The sequence below is a fragment of the Balaenoptera ricei genome, chromosome 16 (assembly GCF_028023285.1).
Source record: "Balaenoptera ricei isolate mBalRic1 chromosome 16, mBalRic1.hap2, whole genome shotgun sequence".
NCBI classification, from domain to species: domain Eukaryota; kingdom Metazoa; phylum Chordata; class Mammalia; order Artiodactyla; family Balaenopteridae; genus Balaenoptera; species Balaenoptera ricei.
In genome coordinates, this window is record NC_082654.1 from 1,190,833 (window position 1) to 1,209,157 (window position 18,325).

General features: G+C 61.1%; 1 protein-coding gene across 19 annotated transcripts in view; it reads right to left on the reverse strand.

Annotated features, from left to right (window-relative positions):
• Positions 1–18,325, reverse strand: part of JAKMIP3 (Janus kinase and microtubule interacting protein 3) — a 43,913-nt gene that overhangs the window by 14,412 nt on the left and 11,176 nt on the right. For 3 of the 19 annotated variants that reach the window (XM_059899134.1, XM_059899141.1, XM_059899137.1), the window contains exons 2-11: positions 14,590–15,087; positions 8,668–8,883; positions 7,087–7,200; positions 6,384–6,530; positions 6,021–6,152; positions 4,753–4,788; positions 3,879–3,938; positions 2,999–3,127; positions 1,836–1,964; positions 827–910 (exon numbers count right to left, since the gene is read on the reverse strand). In XM_059899134.1, the coding sequence (XP_059755117.1) occupies positions 827–910; positions 1,836–1,964; positions 2,999–3,127; positions 3,879–3,938; positions 4,753–4,788; positions 6,021–6,152; positions 6,384–6,530; positions 7,087–7,200; positions 8,668–8,883; positions 14,590–15,087 (1,545 nt within the window). Of the gene's footprint in view, positions 1–826; positions 911–1,835; positions 1,965–2,998; positions 3,128–3,878; positions 3,939–4,752; positions 4,789–6,020; positions 6,153–6,363; positions 6,531–7,086; positions 7,207–8,667; positions 8,884–14,589; positions 15,088–18,325 lie in introns of all 19 variants that reach the window. The other 16 variants (XM_059899133.1, XM_059899152.1, XM_059899136.1 and 13 more) reach the window with 10 other exon arrangements.

Below are 18,325 nucleotides of genomic sequence, written 5' to 3' on the forward strand. Positions count from 1 at the left end.
AAGCAGCTCGGCGGCCACATCAGACGGGGCCCAGGAATGACGCCTCCGGGTCTGGGTCCTGGAGCTGTGTGCGCAGCTCCAGAGTGCAGCTCCCTCAGGCCGAGCGCAGCCCGGGGGCTCAGGGGCCGAGGAGTGGGGATGTGGGCCAGTCCTGTGTGATTCAGGTGCCTCAGCACTGGATTCGGGGCCTCATGCGCTCAGGTGAGGATGTGGCAATGTGGCCAGGCAGTGGCTCACGTCCTTGCCCTGTCCGTCTGTCTAGCCGTCTCCCCAGTAGTTAACACATCAGGCCCTCCGTGGGTCTGCACAGCGCTTGGTCCTCTCCCACCCAGACCCTCCCAACCCCACTGGACGTCCTCCAGCCAGCCCTGGAGGTCCACCTGGAGCTGCACCATCCAGCAGGTCAGGGGGAGGCTCAGGCCCCGTGGGATGGATGCCCTCCCCCCGGGGTTTGAAGAGCCCAGAGGTGAGGGGGCTGAGGGGAGTGACCAACAAACCCCTGGGACCTGAAATCCAGGCCTTGAGCTAAGAGACGGACAGGATCTCTGATCAAGCCCAGAGAGGCGTGTACGGACGGTTCCTGCCTTGTTTGGGGCTTGCCGTGGAATTCCTTTATATATGCATTCTTTCCGCTTTTAAATCTTTTACTGAGCTGTGATGCATACACAGTAAAGGGAGCTGGGGTGCCAGTCTTCAGTGTGCAGATGAATAGTTCTCGCCGACGTACACACCCACAGACAGACCGCCACCCTCATCGGGGGGGCACTGCAGCCCGGGGACCAGGCCACCACCCCAGCTTCCCGGGGACCCAGGCCCCTGTGCTCACCTGCCCCTGCTCCGCCAGCGCCTTCTCCAGGTCTTCGATCCGCGTCTGCGCCCTCTGCACGTCCGCCTGTAGCTGCTCACGGGTCTGTAGGATGGGAGGAGACATACATCAAATTTTCTCTAAAAGCCAGACGCGCCCACTTGGACGGGACTTTAAGGGGACTGTCTGCCTTTTGGTTCAGCCAGTGGAGAGTAGCCCCTTGGCAAGGACCGCTCTGGAGTAAAGGGGAAACTTGGAGGCCTAGCGGAAGCACGCGACCTCGCTGAGATTACGGGGGATGATCTATAGATTCATTTGGAGGCATTATCAGGGAGAATCCTCGTTTACGGGATGAAAGAGGACTGCGCTGCTGGGTGCGGGCTGGAAGGGTCTGCTTTAGTCGTTGGACGAAAATGACCAGGACACACGCAGAGGGGCTGCTGAGCGATGTGCCAGGCACGGCCCCCGGGCACCTTCCCTCCCCTCCCCGCGCCTCTGCCCGCCCTGGGCTCACCTCCTTTTCCGCACTTCGCTTTCACTTTCTTCCCCAGAGCCCGACCTCCTCTAGAAGACCAGCCCCTGGCGCCCTGCTGCGTGAAAGCCCACCACCCAGCACCAGCTGGCTTCTAGGGGGTCTGAGCCCCCTTCCCTCGAGTTAATCTGCTCTCACAGGGTCCAGGCCGCAGGGCACTTTATCGTGATGCGTGCCCGGCTGCCCGGGGAACAGCTTCCAGGGCAAACGGATGACAGCGTTTGGGCCATCGGGACACAGGGTGTGAGGGTGCCTCCACTCCACTCGGGAGGGCGGGGTAGCCCGCCCTGGCCCGGGCCCACCCGCCGCTGAGCGACCGCCAGAGCTGCTTCCCAAACAACCGCGTGTCGGTCTCCTGGGTGAGCATCACCAGGCCCGACCGTGACCGCAGGAGAGAAGGGCCGGGTCTGGAAGGTGCGAGGGTCCCTGCCAAGGCCGGGGGTCAAGCGGGGGAGCCCAGTGGGAGCCGGAACGTGGTGGCGTGGACGTCAGTTAGACCTTAACTTCTCGCTCTGCGTCCAGCGTCCCTCCGACCTGCTCCTGCAGCAGCGCATAGGCCCGCTGCAGGGCCTGGTACTCCATAGTCAGCTGCCGGAACCGCAGCTCCGTCTCCTCCTTGGCCATGCCCTGGAGGGGCGCACGGAGACACAGCGTTAGCCGGGCCTCTACCGGGGACCCGAGAGGCACGCCCTGAGCCCTGGGATGAAAGGCCGAGCTGGCTGCTCCGAGGTCAGGGCTCGGCGGGGGCCCACCTGCCAGCCAGGCTGTCCTGACCCGGGGACCCTGCATTCCTGACCAGGCTCCCCCGAGGCTCCGCTCTGCCGGACTGTGTCGGGAAGGGACCTGGGCCTTGTGAAAGGCTTAAAGCCGAGGTCTCACCTTCCAGGCTCCCTTCCTGCACAGTCACCCCTGCTGCCTCCCCCTGGCTGGGATGTCACTTGCTGCCCCAGGGAGAAGGCAGGGGGCTGCTGGCCTTCAGAGGAGAACAAGCCATGTCCAGGAGTGACCGGACGGGAACCCTAATGGGCCCAAGCTCCCCCAGGCCCGTCCTCACTGGCGGCAGCTGTGCTACCCTGTCCTGGATCTCTAAGCGGGTTCATGGTCGTGGGGCCATCCGCCAGGATCTGCCAGGGGAGGTGCGATCCACGGCCTCAGTGCCTGCTGTGCCTGGTCAGGGCCACGGACCACTGGCCCCTCCTCATCCCGCACCCGCAGGGCTGGGCCAGTGTTTTCCTGGAAGGGGGCGCGAGGAGGGTGGGACACCTCAGCTGTGTTTATTCAGAGACAGAGCTTGTCCTCATCACCTCTCCACCCTGATGCACCAGTCGGCTGCCTCCGTGGCGTTGGTGCTGACCCCTGCTGGGTGGCCCAGAGCCCCCACCCCCGTCACCCTGAGAGGGCAGGAGCTCCCTGCACCGCTCTGCAGAGGGGGCCGTGGCGGAATGACGTGGGTGAAGCAGACGGGGCGTGCGTGCGAAGGAAGGGGGGCGGGGACAGCCAGGAAGCCAGCAGTGGGAGGTGTTTCCCACTGTACAAAATCGTGGGTTACTGAGGGTTACAGCCGGTGAGGGCCCCCTCCGGGGAGCAGGCCTCCTGACCCCGACCCCGCCTGCCTCTGTGCTGCCCGCTGGGCCCATCCAGAAGCCGCCGCGGGAGGGTACCTCCTCCAGGTCGTCGTCTGGGGTGCACGGGGTCTGGTCTGTCCTGTCCGTTTGATAAGAGATGGAAGAACCGTCAGATTCCAGGGAAGCCTCTTCGTCGTATCCAAAGAAGGTCTCCACGACAACCGGCTTGTGACCAAAAGGGACGGTGTTAATCCAAACCCAGACCAGCTGCCCGGCCGCCCCCAAGCGCACTCCGGCCTCCACCCTGGACCGCCCACACCCCGCACTGCTCGGGCCGCCCAACCTCGGGCCAAGGGGGCCACCATCTGGGCTGGCGGACAGCAGAGTGGGAGATGGCCCTCCTAGCGGCCTTTCTGGGGGCCAGACAAGCCCATATTTGTGCCTAAGGAATCTCTAACAGCCTGTATGGGGATCACCGTTGGTTGTTCCAAAACCAAACCAAAAAAACCCCACACATTTTGTAAAAAGCAGGATACAAGTTAGGTCCTTTGGGAATGTCTCCCAAATCTCCTTTAATAAAAATCACAGGTTTATCAAAAAGGATTGTGCAGCAAAGAAACTATCCCAGGCCTTCAAATTCCCTAGGGGCGCAGGGGCGCAGGGGCGCAGGTCTGCCCGGGAGAGACCCCGGCGCTGCCGCCCGCGTCCTGGCCCGAGGCGGGGAGCGAGTTGCAGCTACCTTCTCCTCCTCCTCATTACTGTGGTGAATTCACATCTCCTCTTGGAAATTTAAAGGAAACAAGGTTGGGTTTTTTAATTTAAAATATAAAGAGAATACTTACTTTGGGTCCTGTTTTGGTTATTTCATAAGAACAATTTTTAGAAATAAGAAAACCATTTTCTTTTCACATCTAAAGGAAGAGGTTCATTCCTGTTAAGTGGCTTTTTAAAATACACGTTTCATGTTCTCGTTTACCTTGGGGAGTTTTGCCATCTTCTTTCTTTGTTTCCGATATCTTAAAAGCTTATCGCGCTCCTGCAAAAAACCAATTGAGATTTTTTGAGTAGTTGAACAGCTGTCAGTTTTAAATACACAGGTTAGTATTTCCGAGTCGTCATTTGAATGGACCGACGGTGACCTTGAGACTGGTCCATTGCCTGCATTACCGCAAAGACATTGCAGTGAGGCCTGCCCAGGGCAGTTTGCCCTGAGGGTTTGGATGGACCATCTTTCCAGCTCGGGCTGGAATAGGAACGGCAGGTTTGGGTGTCTCTGAGCTCACGTCTGGAGCTTCCTCCGCTGTCTGGGGTTGGGGCCCTGCGGGGCAGGGGTTAGAGCGGCACACACATGAATGGAAATTCGAGAAGGACGGAGGGCCCAGCCCTTCTCCGCTCTCCCAGGGCAGATGTCCACAGGGTGGCATTCACACGGTGGAGACAGACCTCGCAAACACGTGAGACCAGTGACCCTGTTCTCTCCAGGGAGCTAGGCTGCATTTATGGGGCCACGAGGAAGCCAGCCAGGCCCAGACCGGGGTCCATGAGGGGCTGGAGAAACCCATGGTGCGGGTGAGTGTCCCAGGGCGGGAGGGGGAGCCAGCTCTGAATCAGGCGTTGCCAAAAGCCAACCGGGGTGTTGGCCGTTTCCTTGCGTGACCCTACCGGGTGGGCGTTCTCAGTCACCACGGCAAAGCCTCTGGGCCAGCAGCCCTGTGATCATAAAACCCACCCAGGGCGGGGGTGGATGCTCCGTTCTGGATGGGGAGGAGCCACTGGCGCAGGAGGGCTTTGGGGACAAAGGCCCTGGGACGTGGGAGGAGATGCAGGAGAGGATGCTGGCTGGTACTTACTAACATGCTCTTCACGTAGCCGGCAGTCTCCAGAGTCTGGAAGAGAGAAGGCACGTGGAGAGTTGGGAGCACAGACCTTGCCCCGTGGGAGCCCCCGAGCCCTGCAGGCCCCCAGCCTCTGCTTCCTGACGCAGAATCCCATTGCTCTCGCCCACCCCCTGCCCTGAGAGGGAGGCTCTTACTTGGCCCTGGTCCTTCCTCCCTCCCTAAGCTGATGCCCCCAAGGGCACCCGGCAGCCTGCAGAGGCTCAGGGTGAGTGCGCATCTGCAACTGGTCAGGATGCTGTGTCTGTCCTCTTCCCCTCGTGCATTCTTATTGTGGGGACGGACGCTCACTGGTCACTGAAGGGACGAGAGCTCTGACATCAGGCCCTGTCAGGGAAGGCTGGGTGGTGAGACCCCATCTTGCCCACGGGGTGGGAAGATGCCCCGACCCATCTCAGTTACTTCGGAGGTGATTTCAGTCATGGAGACAAGACAGACCAGCGCTCCCTGGCCCTGCGCCATGCCCGCGACAGGACAGAGAGCGCCACTGTCCCCTCTGCTTCCCTGTCCCCTGCCCCCGCCCAGGGCACAGAATGACCAAAGCAGCTTGTTCTGAACTGATCTGACCGTGGAGTCAGTCAGGGTCCCAAAAAGACGCAAAAGATGCCCTGATGAGGGTAACTGCAGGAGGGTCCGTGGAAGGACTACTGGAAAAGCTGTGCAGGAGCTGAGGGCCGCAGGGAGAGGGCTACGTAGATGGAGGGTGGGGCCCCCTGGAGACATATCCCCACACCCCAAGCCCCAGGCCTGGGACTGTGGCCTTATTTGGAAACAGGGTCTTTGCAGTGTGATTACGTCATGGACCTTGAGAGGAGACCATCCTGGATTAGGGTGGGTGGGTGTCCAGAGAAGAGGGGAGAGGCCCCAGGAAGACAGCTGAGGCCAGAGGGATGCGGCCGGCAGCCAAAGACCTGTCCTCCCCAGCACCGACTGCGGGAGCGCGGCCCTGCGGCGCCCTGACTGTGGATCCCACCCGCAGCGCTGTGAGAGCCCCGGGGCCACCCACACAGGCCCTGCTGCTGCTCTTGAGGTCGCGGTCCTGAGCGGGGGGCAGCAGCGGGCTTCGGGGGGGGCCGCCTGGAGCCGACCCTGGGGGAGGGTGTCCCCCGTCTCCGGCAGGCCCCGCCCAGCCCGGGCGCAGGGCGCCCTGTGGGCAGCGGAGCGGGGATGGGAGGGGACAGGGGCGCGGCGGGCGGGTGGGCAGGGTGACGCCCAGCGGTCACCTTGGAGAGCTCATCTATGAGGTGCTGTTGTTCCAGGATCTGCAGCTTCAGGAAGTCAACGTCTCTTTCGTCCTGGCTCTGGTCCAGGTCGTTTAAGGAACTGGGTCTCCTTAGGATGCCAGCTCTCTGTCTCTGAAAAACCAACCAGACCACACGACGCGACATGTGGGCTGAGGGGCCCGACTGGTGAAGGGCGCCTGCTGCGTCCCAGCAGCCCTGTCACCAGCCGCCCCTGGGCCGTGGGTGGACGGCCTCCTTGCCGGCGAGCTCCTGGCCCCAGAGACGCCCGTGAGACCAAAGGCTCGATCTTGCTACCAAGCCTCGCATAGGAGAGGCTGCTTACCCGAGAGCGAGGCCCCTTACCATCTCTATGTTCTCCTGGGTGATAAATTTTAACTTGTTTTCCATCCGACGTAAACTGTGGGACAGATCTTCGTTTTTCCGAGTAAGGCGTTTGTTTCTATCCAGCAATGGCTTGTACTGACTTTCAGCTTCCCTTAAACGTTTTAACTGAAAGACAAAATGAATTACACAGAGTGATTTTGAAAAGCGTGCAGAGAACCAGCAGTCTCCAAACAGAGGCGGTAAAGTGAGCGGAATAAGCCTCAGGTTCCACAGAGGGCAGCAGCCTAGGGCCCGCGCTCTATTCAGCCCATAGGAGCTGTGGGAAACAGGCCGGCTCGCGACCCTTCGGGGCCCCTGGGGGAGCTCCCACCCCGGCAGCACAGGTCACCGGGGAATCTCTGTGCCCATAAGGACCAATGGCGAGGGCGCCGCTGAAGGCCGAGGGCCTCACATGTTGCCGATCACACGCAGAACTGAGGGTACTTGTGCCTCGGTGACGCAGGGCAGGGGTCAGCCAGCCAGCTCCTGAGGCCCGCATCTGGCCCCCCACCTGATTTTGTTAATAAAGTTTTATTGGAAACAGCCAAGGAGACTGGACGCGAGGCCCACCCCTGTCCCCCTCATTCCTCCTTTCCACGGGGAAGTTTGCAAGAGGATGCCCCAGCTCCCCCTGCACAGCAACCAGAAGCCCACAGAATCCAGAGGCCCCGCTGCCACGCACCAGCTCGTTCCTCTCCTCCGACAGCAGGGCATTGCGGTCCTCGAGTTTCCGGATGATCGCGCTCAGCTCCGCAATCTTAAGTTGGAAACGCCGAGCATCCTTTTCATCCAACTGCTGTTCCTAAAACAAAAATCAACTGCCAATAACTGTTCCTAGACACAGACACAAAAACCACTGCAAATCTCAACACACCACGGAAACCAAGGCACTTCTGCGTCATGATCGCCCGTGATTCCGAACAGCTGGGGGTGGGTGTGGACCCTCCTGGGGGCCGGCAACTGCTGCTTCGAGCGCCGTGGGCACTGCAAGCTGTACGCTGGGGACAGGATGAAGGGGCAGAAATGTCCAGAAGTATCCAGAGGTGGGGGGCGAGGGCATGCAGATACGGGGGCGAGGGCGTGCCGATGCAGGTGCCGCAGGTTTGCGCGACGCCGAGAAAACCCCGGAAAGCAGCACTGTGCCTCCTGTGGCCACTGCCGGCTGCAGCTCTCAGGAGGGGGGCCGGCCCCGCACTGCAGTCGGGGCGTAATTTTCCTCGTGTTATGACGTGAGCCCAGGAAAAGGTGTTCAACTTAGACTTTCAAAAGTGGGTTTCCCGAGAAAAGCGGTCCCTCAAATTTAGTTTCTAAAAGGTCACTTCGGGAACCGCTAGAGCTTGATTGAAAAATCAAAGAAAACCTTTTGATCTGGCTTCCGAATTTCTCTGGAGTTCACGGAATCTATCGAATGCCAGAGCAGGAGCTGGCTTTGGTCCAGTTAAGCCATTTATAATAAGATTATAAAATGTCATGCTCTATTCTTGAAATGTCACTGTCCTAGGGTTGGCTCGGCTCAAATGCGGTTCTGTCCTCAAAGCAAACAGACACGTGTCCAGGAAGGACCGAGGAACGGTTCCTCATTCAGCAGGTGCAGGAGAGGCGAGGGGGCAGACCTGGAAGGACCGCGTCGAGGGTCCGTGGAATTTAGACTCCCTCCCGGATTCCCGGAACCCCTCAGACGGCTCTGAATCAGGAGCGGCCGTGAGGAAGTGGATGGTGTCACAGCCCCTGCGCTGTCATGCAGCCTGAGGAGCGGAAAGCGGCACGGGCATGCGGAAAGCGGTGGGTGGGCGACTGGTGACGTGAGCGGCAGAAACCACTGCGGGAGGGTCAAAGCCAGAGGCGGGCGAGCAGGGGGCCGCCCTGGGCCGCGAGGCAAAGCCCACGTGCGTGCGGCGATGGAGCAGCCCAGCGGCAACTCCCACCAGCGAGGGCAGGGACCCTGCGCAGCCTGGGGCCCGGCAGCTGAGGTGGGTGCAGCTAGAAGCCTGACGCTTCGGGCAGGGCCCATGGGAGGGGACAGAGGAGGGCTTGTGCTGTGCTACGTCACAAGGAAGGGAAGAGACGGAAGTCTCTGGGCCCTCTCAGCCAAGCCAGAGAAGCTGAGGGTCCCTCTGGCTTGCGGGCTGCAGACACGGTCGGTGTCGCCAGGGCAGGAGGGCTTGGGCTCTGGACTCCCCAGGGAGCTGCCCGCGGGGCCATGAGCCACGGGCAGCGCCGTCTGTGACTCTGGGTCGCCGGGCCAAGCATGGGCGGTGCTTACAGGGCTTCCCGAGTGGTCTGAGGCGTCTCCTGCACCGCTTGCGTGAGGAAGTTCCCGTCTGGGGCTGCCCAGGTGCCGATCGGTCTCTTTGACCTGGGACAGCTGCTCATCTAGAGCCTCTTTTTGGAGCTGCAGTCTCTGAGCATGCCCGGCTTGAACCCCTAACTCTCTCTCCAGCACGAAGACTGCTCTGTCTTTAAATTTTATCTCCTCCATCTACAAGGAGAACAGAACACAATCACACACGAAGGCAGGGTACAGATCTGCAGTTACCATAGAAACAGGCGGAGTGACTCTCGTACCAGCGTCAGGAGGGGCCCCCGCAGCAGCAGCCCTGCCGGCATCTCGGGCTCTGAGACCCGAAGCAAAGCAAGTGGCCCTGGACCGAGAGCCGTGCCCCGCCGCCCAGGCCTCACGTGACTCCCCAGCTCGGACCAGGCTGGGGGAGCCCAGGACGCCTCCCTGGACGCCTCCACCACACACCCCTCCGCAGCCTCCCCGGGGTCCTGGCGGGACTCCCCTCTCCCAGGCTGGCCTGCGGGGACCCCTTGCCCGGCAGGGTCCGGAGAGGCCACCTCTACCCTCCGCCTTCTGCTGCACGTCAGGCAGAATAGGGGCGCCCCGAGTTTCCTGTACCCCGTCAGTAGGATGAGCAAGGTTTGTGTTAAAACAGGCGGGCTGTGAACACAGAGAAGTAGGAGCCGGGGGCCCGAAAGCCCTTTCGGCCTCTTTCCCGCTGCTCTGCGGGCGCCTGGCTTGGGAAGGCTGGACGGTGTGTAGGCCCAACACGCGTGTCCTCCCCTGGCTCCAAGGTGCGGGTGGAAAGCAGGGGCGCTGCCCGACTGCTCGCAGGCAAAGCCACATTTTAAATTCAGCTTCCTCTGAGCTGAGGCTTGGGGCGGGGGGTCCCTGGACAAGCAGGCTCCGGACGGGAGGACAGGGTGCCCACGGCGCCTGGTGGCTGTGAGGGGTCTGCAGCCCGGCCCCCTCTCCCTAAAGTGTCAACCTCCTGATAGCCGCCAGCCCTTCCAGACACAGCTGCGCCTGGCCTCTGGCCCCTCCCGGCTGCCACAGGGGCGGCCCTGACCAAAGCGCAGCCCACTGCCCTGGGGGGAGGGCCAGGCGGAACGGGCCCGTGCGGCCCATTCTTTAGACAGACAGGCTCGGGGGCTGGGGGCGTCATTACAAATGGCACCAGATTGACAAGAAGACGCGGTTTAAGACATATTTCAAACAGCAGAGCAGGGTAGGATATCCTGCTGCTTTGCTTGCTGTTTAAGGTTTGAGTAAGTTAATAAATCAGCCATCTGCCGAAGTCAGCTTGGAACAAAGAGTAGAGATGTCTAATTAGCCCAGATCACAGAATTCACAGGCAAGCGTCGCACTGAACAGAAGAAAAGAAATCCTTAATTGCTAAACTCCCATCGCCTGGAGCACACAGCAAAGTGGAAAGAGGCAACCCATTCAGTTAGTGGAAGCAAAGAGGCCGGTGAAAATAAAGTCATATTAAGAAGCAGCTATATTCTCTGGTCTCACATTTACAGTCATACAGACACTTTAGACACATCATTTTTCCTTCATCAGGAAACATGAAAACAAGTCTCCACTCTCTCACTTAAATCAGCTATTTAAGCAGATGGTTTGGACCAGGAAGCCAACCTCCCAGGGAAGTCACTGTACGTGCCACGTAACGTGGCCAAGTTAGCCGGTCCACCCCGAGGTGAAGCTCTGAGATCTGCCCACCAAGGAAATGTGTGCGGCTGCTTCCACCCCACCGAGGGGGGGATTTGATTTCTGAAGATGGAAACTCCTCTAAGATCCCAGGGGGCCTCGCACTCAGCGCCTCGTGGTGCCCGAGATGCCAAGGGTCTCAGCCAAGGGCACATTCCTACATCTCCCGGCCCTGCTGCTTTAGACACAGAGGCCCGTCCGTGAAGGAGGCGCGTGTGCACCACGGGCACGCCCAGCCGAGGGGAGACACGCTCTGGCGGACGCATGGGGCCCCCACCTCACTCAGGGGGCTGCTTCCAGCTCGGGGAGCACATTCAAACCCGGGTAATGGGATGGCCAGGGAAGCCTCGGCGGGCGGCCGCGGGAAAGCTGGGCTGTTCTCCTGACCTGCAAAGGATCCACGCCCCCTCACAGCAGTCTCTGTACGGGTTTAACCACGCTAACTAGCTGCCCAGACAGCTGGGGGGGGAGGTAGCATCACACACCAGAGGTTTTTATGAGAAAGCTGAAGTTGGTGTTGCCTGTACTTCTTTGGTTTTATAGAATATTTAATAACCGTCTGAGCTGGTATTTTAGCGAATGCTCGACAGACATCCCCCAATTCCACAACAACACAGCATGAATGTGCCCGAAGCTGCTCCTGGGGCCCAGAGTCACACCCCCTCCCCGCCTGCTGGGACGATGGGGACGCACCTGAGCTCACGGAGGAAGTCGGAGCGAACCACCTCCTTCCCTTCCACTCTGACAGGGTGAAAGTTTGGTCAGGAGCCCCCCCGCCCCAACCCCGGGACCGAGTCTCTCCAGGGTCACTGTGCAGCCGGGCACGGCTGACGAGGTGGCCCCAGAGCCTCCTGGGGCTCCAGACTTCTCTTCTGTAAGATCCAGGGGGCCCTAAAAACAACAGGCCTGGGCCTCAGCAGGGAGGCCCTAATCCTGCAGTCACCTCCTGAATCCCCCCGGGCACGCGGAGGCGAGCCCCGCCGGCGAGAAGCACCCCTGAGCCCCGAGTCCTTCCTGCAGCCCTGCAGCCCGCCCGGCTCCGGGCCCCCCTGGCTCTGTCTGGGCCTGCCTGCCGGCCACCGCGTCCCCACCCTCCAGGAAGCTTCTCCTTGAGAGCTCTGTGCCCTCACGGGGTGCCACACCTCCGGCCAGCACCCAGGGTCCCGGGGTCAAAGCAGGGACCTAACTCTCCACAGCTCCCCGGCCCTTCGCCGCTGGCCCAGCCCAGCCATCCCGCTCCTGCCCACGCCTGGCCCTGCGGGGGCCCTCGGCCTCACGCCTCACCAGGGCCAGCCCGCTGCCTGCCGGCCTCTCTGACATGGCTACAGATGGCTACAGCCTCCCCGTCAGACCCTGTGAGCCGCACCCAGAGGACCGCAAACTGGCTGGAGCCACAGGACAAGGGCCGGAAGAGCCGGGGCCAGCGGGCAGGGGCCAGGCCCCCAACTCCAGCCAGACTGACCCACGTGCTGCAGGGAAGTCTCCTGCTTTTGGCCACTTGGGAGTTGTCATGTTCTCTGCAAAGTGGCCGCCGCTTGTTGAGGTCCCCTCCCTTCCTCCCTGGGCCGGGCTGCCAGCGAGACCCATCTGCAGGGAAGTCTCCTGCTTTTGGCCACTTGGGAGTTGTCATGTTCTCTGCAAAGTGGCCGCCGCTTGTTGAGGTCCCCTCCCTTCCTCCCTGGGCCGGGCTGCCAGCGAGACCCATCTACAGGCGGGGCTCCCGTCCCCCAGGGTGCAGGGAATTCAGGCCCCAGGTTTGCTACAAGCAGCACTCTTTGCACGGGGCGCCGGCCACACGTGCACGCGGAGGCGCGGACCTCCCTGCACGCTCCTGGCTTCCCGGTCAGGCTGCCCACGGCCTCTGCGCTCCGGCCTCGTGCCTGGGCTGCAGTAGGGCCCCCGGGCTGGCCCTCACTCGGCTGCAACCCTGTCTGGCACTAGCTGCTGCATGGCCACTCCAGCGGTCACACATGCCCTGGTTCGGCGTCCAGCGCTGGGTGGCGCACGGGGAAGGGGAGGCCGCGTCTCCCCCAGGCCAGCGCTTCCCTGAGCACTGGTGGACCTCTGACCTTCCGGAACCACGTGCCTTCCTCCCAGACCCAGGAAAATCGTCACCACACCCTGGGATGGGCCAGTGCCATGGCTGGGGAAACAGCAACTCTTTGCCTGATGTTTGTAAGAAACTGGGGATTGCCAAATATCTTCCAAGGTAATTGCAGACGGGGTCTCTCTGTGCGGGAGCCCTGAGACCCCCGACGGCCGTCAGCACGGTCATCCCTGGGGCCGCGTCAGTGAACCTCGCTGCACCGTGGCTGTGCTGGGACCTGGGACCACGTCCCTCCTCTGGCCCGCAGCGCCCTGACCATTGCTGGCCCTGCACTGTGGCTCGGGGCCAGGCCCTGCCTCTGGACAGCCCCCAGCCCGCCTCCCCTCCAAACCAGGTCCCTTCCTCAGACCTGCCCCCAGGCCCCTACGGTGGGGCCGCCTCTGGACCACATCTTCCACCCTCCAGCCCTGCTCCCACTCCCTCTCTTTCCCACCCCACCTTCTCTGAAAATGCCCCGGAGCCCCCATTCCCAGCCAAGGCCGCCCATCCCCCCGGGCTGGGGCATCACTCTTGGCCTCAGTCATGGTCACTTCAGACATGTCTGCACAGCTGGGCCGGGTGCTACCCCTGAATCCACAGCCGGGTCTAGGGGCCAGGATGCTCTCACCAGCTAGAGCCTAAACGAGAAGGTCGAGGAGATGCTGGGCCTCAGTTAAGCAAGGGGGCACCATGGGGGCAGCGCCGCAACGGAGAAAGGGCCCTGGCAGGGAGGTTTGTGCCATGATGCTGGGCTCGCGGGTGGCGGCAACGGGCGCTCACTGTGGCCCTCGCTCTGGGAACACCTCCTGTGTGCTGGGCACGCGGCTGAGACTTCGTGTGTGTTTTTCATTATTTGCTTTAAATTGCACAGAAACAGAACTTTGATATGTATTGAAATATATGGAAGCTGTTAATACAGTAGATCCTAAGAGTTCTTATCACAAGGAAAAAAATTTTTAAATTTTCTTTTGGTTTTTCTTTTTATTGTGTCTCCATGAACTGATGGATGTTAAGCTCCTGGGGGTAATCATTTCGCACATACGTGAGTCAAACCGCCGTGTTGTACACTTTAAACCTAGACAGTGATGTATGTGCATTATATCCCATAAAAACTGGAAACAATTATTTTGTATATTCTGTAATATGGTTGGGCTCTGGGAAGAGTAGCTGAGGTGGATGGAGGGGCGCTGGGTCCTGATGCCGGCGGGGCGGCACCTTGTGGACCGGCTTCCAACAGCGACACCTGGTGGAAGGGGCGGGAGATGCAGTGGGTGGAATGTGACCCCACCGCCCATTCCCTCCCCACTGGGCTAAGTGAGACGGACGCGGAGCTGTGGGACTCTTGTGGGGAGGGGGGGGTCTCAAAAGGGAAGTATTGGTCTTCTTGCTATCAGGCATGTATGTCTTCAATGATATACATCTGAAAGATATATATATGTGAAATATACACACAGAGACATATATACACATATATATATACACGCATATATTGGGCACCTGGTCTCTGGAGCCAGGAGGCTGCACCCGATGAAGTTCCTGACCTGCAAAGGGCGCCGCTTTCCCAGACAGTGCACAGCTTGGGAAGGTCAGGAGGGCCTGGGGCCCATGACCATCAGCTGTGGGCCTCTGGTCTCGCCTCTCTGGGTCCAGTGAGCTCACAGACCACAGAACCTGCTAGTTATGGAGTGTGGGACTCATGCCATCAAACACTAGCCCCTGCCTGGCTTGAGCTTAACTTGGGGCTGTGAGAAGGGGAACCTTTCAGAAACCCTTTCCAGGAAACAGGGGGGTTCCTTTGTAGGTGCCGTGTTGTGGCCACGTTGGAATTGGGAAGGAAAGCTGGGTGGGCGGAGGGGAGAGGACTGCAGCCTCCCGGGCCCTGGGGGTGCGCTGACTGTGGTGAGTTCTGAAGCGCATCCCGCTGTTTTTAGCAGCCTGGCCTCTCTGGAGTCTGCAAACCAACCGTAGGGGTGTGAGGTGCGCCGTGCAGGGGACCCTGCCCGAGAGCGAGGCCGAAGCAGGCCCGCCCCTTGCCCCTGCTGCCCGCACCCCGCGCCCCGCGCCCCCCGTGCCCCTCCCCAGCCCCGCGCCCCGCCCGCACATACCAGCCGGCGGACCTCCCGCTCACACTCCTTCTTGATGCGGCAGATCTCCTCCTGGTGCAGGTGGTACACGCTCCTGATCTCTGCGGCCTTGACCTTGTCGGCCTGGACGACCATCGTCAGCGCCTCCTCCACCTGCCTCTTGGCCCCCTTCAGCTCGGAGATCTCCTGCTGCATCCGCACCTTCTCCACCTCGAAGCCCTTCCTGGCCTCCTCCTTGGCCTCGGACAGCAGCACGGTGCGCACCTTGTCGGGGGCGCCGTCACGCAGGGCGTGCAGCAGCGCCTGAAGCCGCTGGTTCTCGCCGTCCTTGACCTTGATGACCCGCAGCAGCTCGGCCTCGTGCTGCCGCAGCAGCGTCTCCCGCACGGCCTGCAGCTCCTTCATCTTCTCCTCGTGCAGCTTGCTCTTGAGCTCGGTGAGCAGGACGGCGCTCTTGTGCTGCTCGTGCTCGCGCACCTGCCTGAGCTCCTGGTTCTTCTCCCTCTCCACCCGGCTGACCTGCAACACCAGAGCAACGCCTGTGAGCCAAGCTCTGCAACGCCCATTGTCTGGGAGCCAAGCTCCGCGTTTGCTGAAACCCAAGGGCACGTTTTGGAAAGGTGGTCTTTCTTGCAAACGTGGGAGCGACCGTCTATTCGAGGATGGCTCATTAAAACACGCCTCGACAACAGAATCCAGCCTTGTTGGTGGACAGCGTGAACATGCACCCAGAGGTGTCAAGCCCGGAAGCCCCGCTAGCCTGGAAAGTAAAATCGCAGACACACGGGCCCCCGGAAATCTGCGGTGCGCGGGAGGGTGAAACCCTCACCTCAAATGAATCGGCCGAGGAATGGGCACAGCCCGTGGGGAGCAGGGGGGGTGCGGGCTCCTGCCCTCCAGATGGCCTCGGCCCCTCCCCCTTCAGCCCAAACAAAGGGACGTCTCGCTTACCTTCTGTGACACTCTTGGCAAATGGAGAAACCGATCTAGGCAGCTGTACTGTCTGTCTACATGATGTCTGATGTCTAGATTTTGGGGGACACTCAGTTTTTTTTACTGAATGGTTTATTTCCATCCGAAAGCTCTGACCTTGGCTGAATGACCCCACGACACACCATGTGGCATGAAGCCGGCGCTCAAAATCTATTTAGGGGATGAAAGAATGGCTGGGATCTGGATTTGCCCCGGGTCTACATGGGGACGAGGGGCAGACAATCAGGAAGAGCCCACTGGAGGCACGCCTGAGCTCACAGCCCTGCCACCCCTCCCCAGACACACCAAGGGTGCCCCCCGCTTCCTGCCAGAACCCTGAGAAGAGCAGCCCCCTACGGACTCCTCACATTCAGCGTGTCCAAAGGGCCTCTTCGCTCCCCCCACCAGCCTCAGAGATGTGTTCTCAGTCCGTGCCCCTCGAGTGGGGCTGTCGTCCTCGGTTCACGTCACCCCAGACCCGTCAGCGAGTCCTGCCACCACCACCTGCAGGGTGCACCGCGTGTCTGTCACCTCCCTGGCCCCCCCATGGCCCCCAGGCCTCCGCCGCCTCCTACCGCCCTTCCCCACCACCCACTCTCCACAGAGAGAGCTCAGGAAGCACGCAGCTCACCACTCTGGTCCCCCTGTGACCCTCTTCTCCGTCTGTCTCCCGGTGCATTTAAAATAAAAGCAGCACCATCTCCCAGCCCCAGGAAAGAGGGCGCCATCTGCAAGACCCCGTGCCACCCACGGGGCACATCCTTGCGGGAGAACGAGGGATGGGCCGCAGCCCCGCTCCATGGGGCCTCATGCCCTGAGCTTTGTGTTCTTTCCCCACAGAGGCATGTAGGCTCTGACCCCACGACCCCTGGACGTGCGCCTGCTGCCACCCTCCTGGCTTGCTCTGCCCGGCCCGGCCCAGCTTCAGCCCCGAGTGGTCTCCCGTGGTCTCCCGCGGTCTCGGTCGGCAGCCTCTGCAGACTCGCGGGGTCAGGAGCTCCCGGGCCCACTGCACCGACCCCGTTGCTTTGTGTCACTTTCTTCACAGCAGTCGTCACTCCCGAAAGAGCCTTATTTCTCTCCCTCTGGCTGAGCTGTCTGCCTCCCCTGCCAGGACCGGCTTCCCCGGGAGCAGGTGGGGGCCGTGGCCACCTTGTCCTCTGTTATCTCCCCCTTTAGAGCAGACCTGGGACGCTGACTCCTTCAGCTGGTGCACCCCGACGGGCAGTCCTATCGTCCAGTGGGGTTTGGTCCCGAGCCTTCCCTTAGGATGGCTCAGACCCTGCAATGCTTGCAGAAACTCTAATAACCGGGGCCCCTGACAAGTCCCCAGCGGCACACGGGGCACAGTGAGCCCGGCCCAGCTGTTTGGGTTTCTGCCTGGAGAGCTGGGCTATTGCTGAAAGCCTCGAGCAGACAGACATTTATTCATCTTCCATTTAAGTGAATCTGCCTTTTGTCCAGTTTAAATTGAGTTCAAGACACCCAGAAAAGCAAGATTTGGAGGGGGGGTATGTCTCAGTCGTGTGGGGTGGTGACTCTCTAGGGGAGCCCCTCGTGCCATTTCAGAACCCGCACAGGGCGGGAGGTGCTGCCGGCCCTACAGCGGGTGGGGTGCGGAGGGTCGGCAGAGTGGGTCCTGAAGCTGACAGCGGGTGGGGTGCGGAGGGTCGGCAGAGTGGGTCCTGAAGCTGACAGCGGGTGGGGTGCGGAGGGTCGGCAGAGTGGGTCCTGAAGCTGACAGCGGGTGGGGTGCGGAGGGTCGGCAGAGTGGGTCCTGAAGCTGACAGCGGGTGGGGTGCGGAGGGTCGGCAGAGTGGGTCCTGAAGCTGACAGCGGGTGGGGTGCGGAGGGTCGGCAGAGTGGGTCCTGAAGCTGACAGCGGGTGGGGTGCGGAGGGTCGGCAGAGTGGGTCCTGAAGCTGGACGTGGTGGAACCAGAAGCGCCACCCGCATCTGAGATCCAGAGCCCAGCTCCTCTCCCCTTGATGGATGACGTAACACCCACCTTCAGGACCCCCTCTTGGATGGGAACCAGCAGAGAAAAGAAAAATGACATAGCATGTATCATAGAGGTGTGTTTTGTTTTTTGTTTTGTCTGGAGCAGAGAGAGAGAGAGTGGAGGAGAGAGAGATATCAGCAGAACGGTTCAGGGTTAGACGGGGTTTAACCCTGACTCTGAGCTAAGCCGTGTGGAGTGAAAATGGAGACTACTCCCGCCTGTGGTTATCCTTCGGTCCAGTGCCCGTGACCCTGTTGCGGAATAGGTGTCTGCCAGAGCCCACATCAGACTTGCACGAAAGGCCTGGCGAGCCGACATGGGGCCGGCCTCCCGACCTCCCTGCCTCCCGGCCTCCCGGCCTCCCTGCCCGTCCCCGTAGCAGCCCCGACGCTACTGGAACAATTGGCTCTGACAGAGCCAACAGCACGGCTGGGCTCCCTTTGGATCCCCTGCCTCCACGACGGCCACCGTGGTTACTGGAAGCTGGACAGGAAGGGCTCTGGCAGCTGAAGGACAGAAGAACAAGCAGAACGAGTGAGGGTCCCGGGAGACGCTTCTGCGGCTGGGAATTGGCGCCCAGCTGGGCTCACTCACTTGCAGTTCTGAGCAAAGGCACCGACCATGAGGACCAGTCCGGTGGCTTCCTCGGAGCCCAGCCAGGAGGCGCCCGTGAGTGCACCGGTACTTGCCTCTGCCACGCGCTCACTGCTCCTCTCCTCTCTGAGGCTCCGTCCACTAAGGGGCGGTGAGTTCCTTCCCTTAGTGTCTGGGCCGAACCGACAAG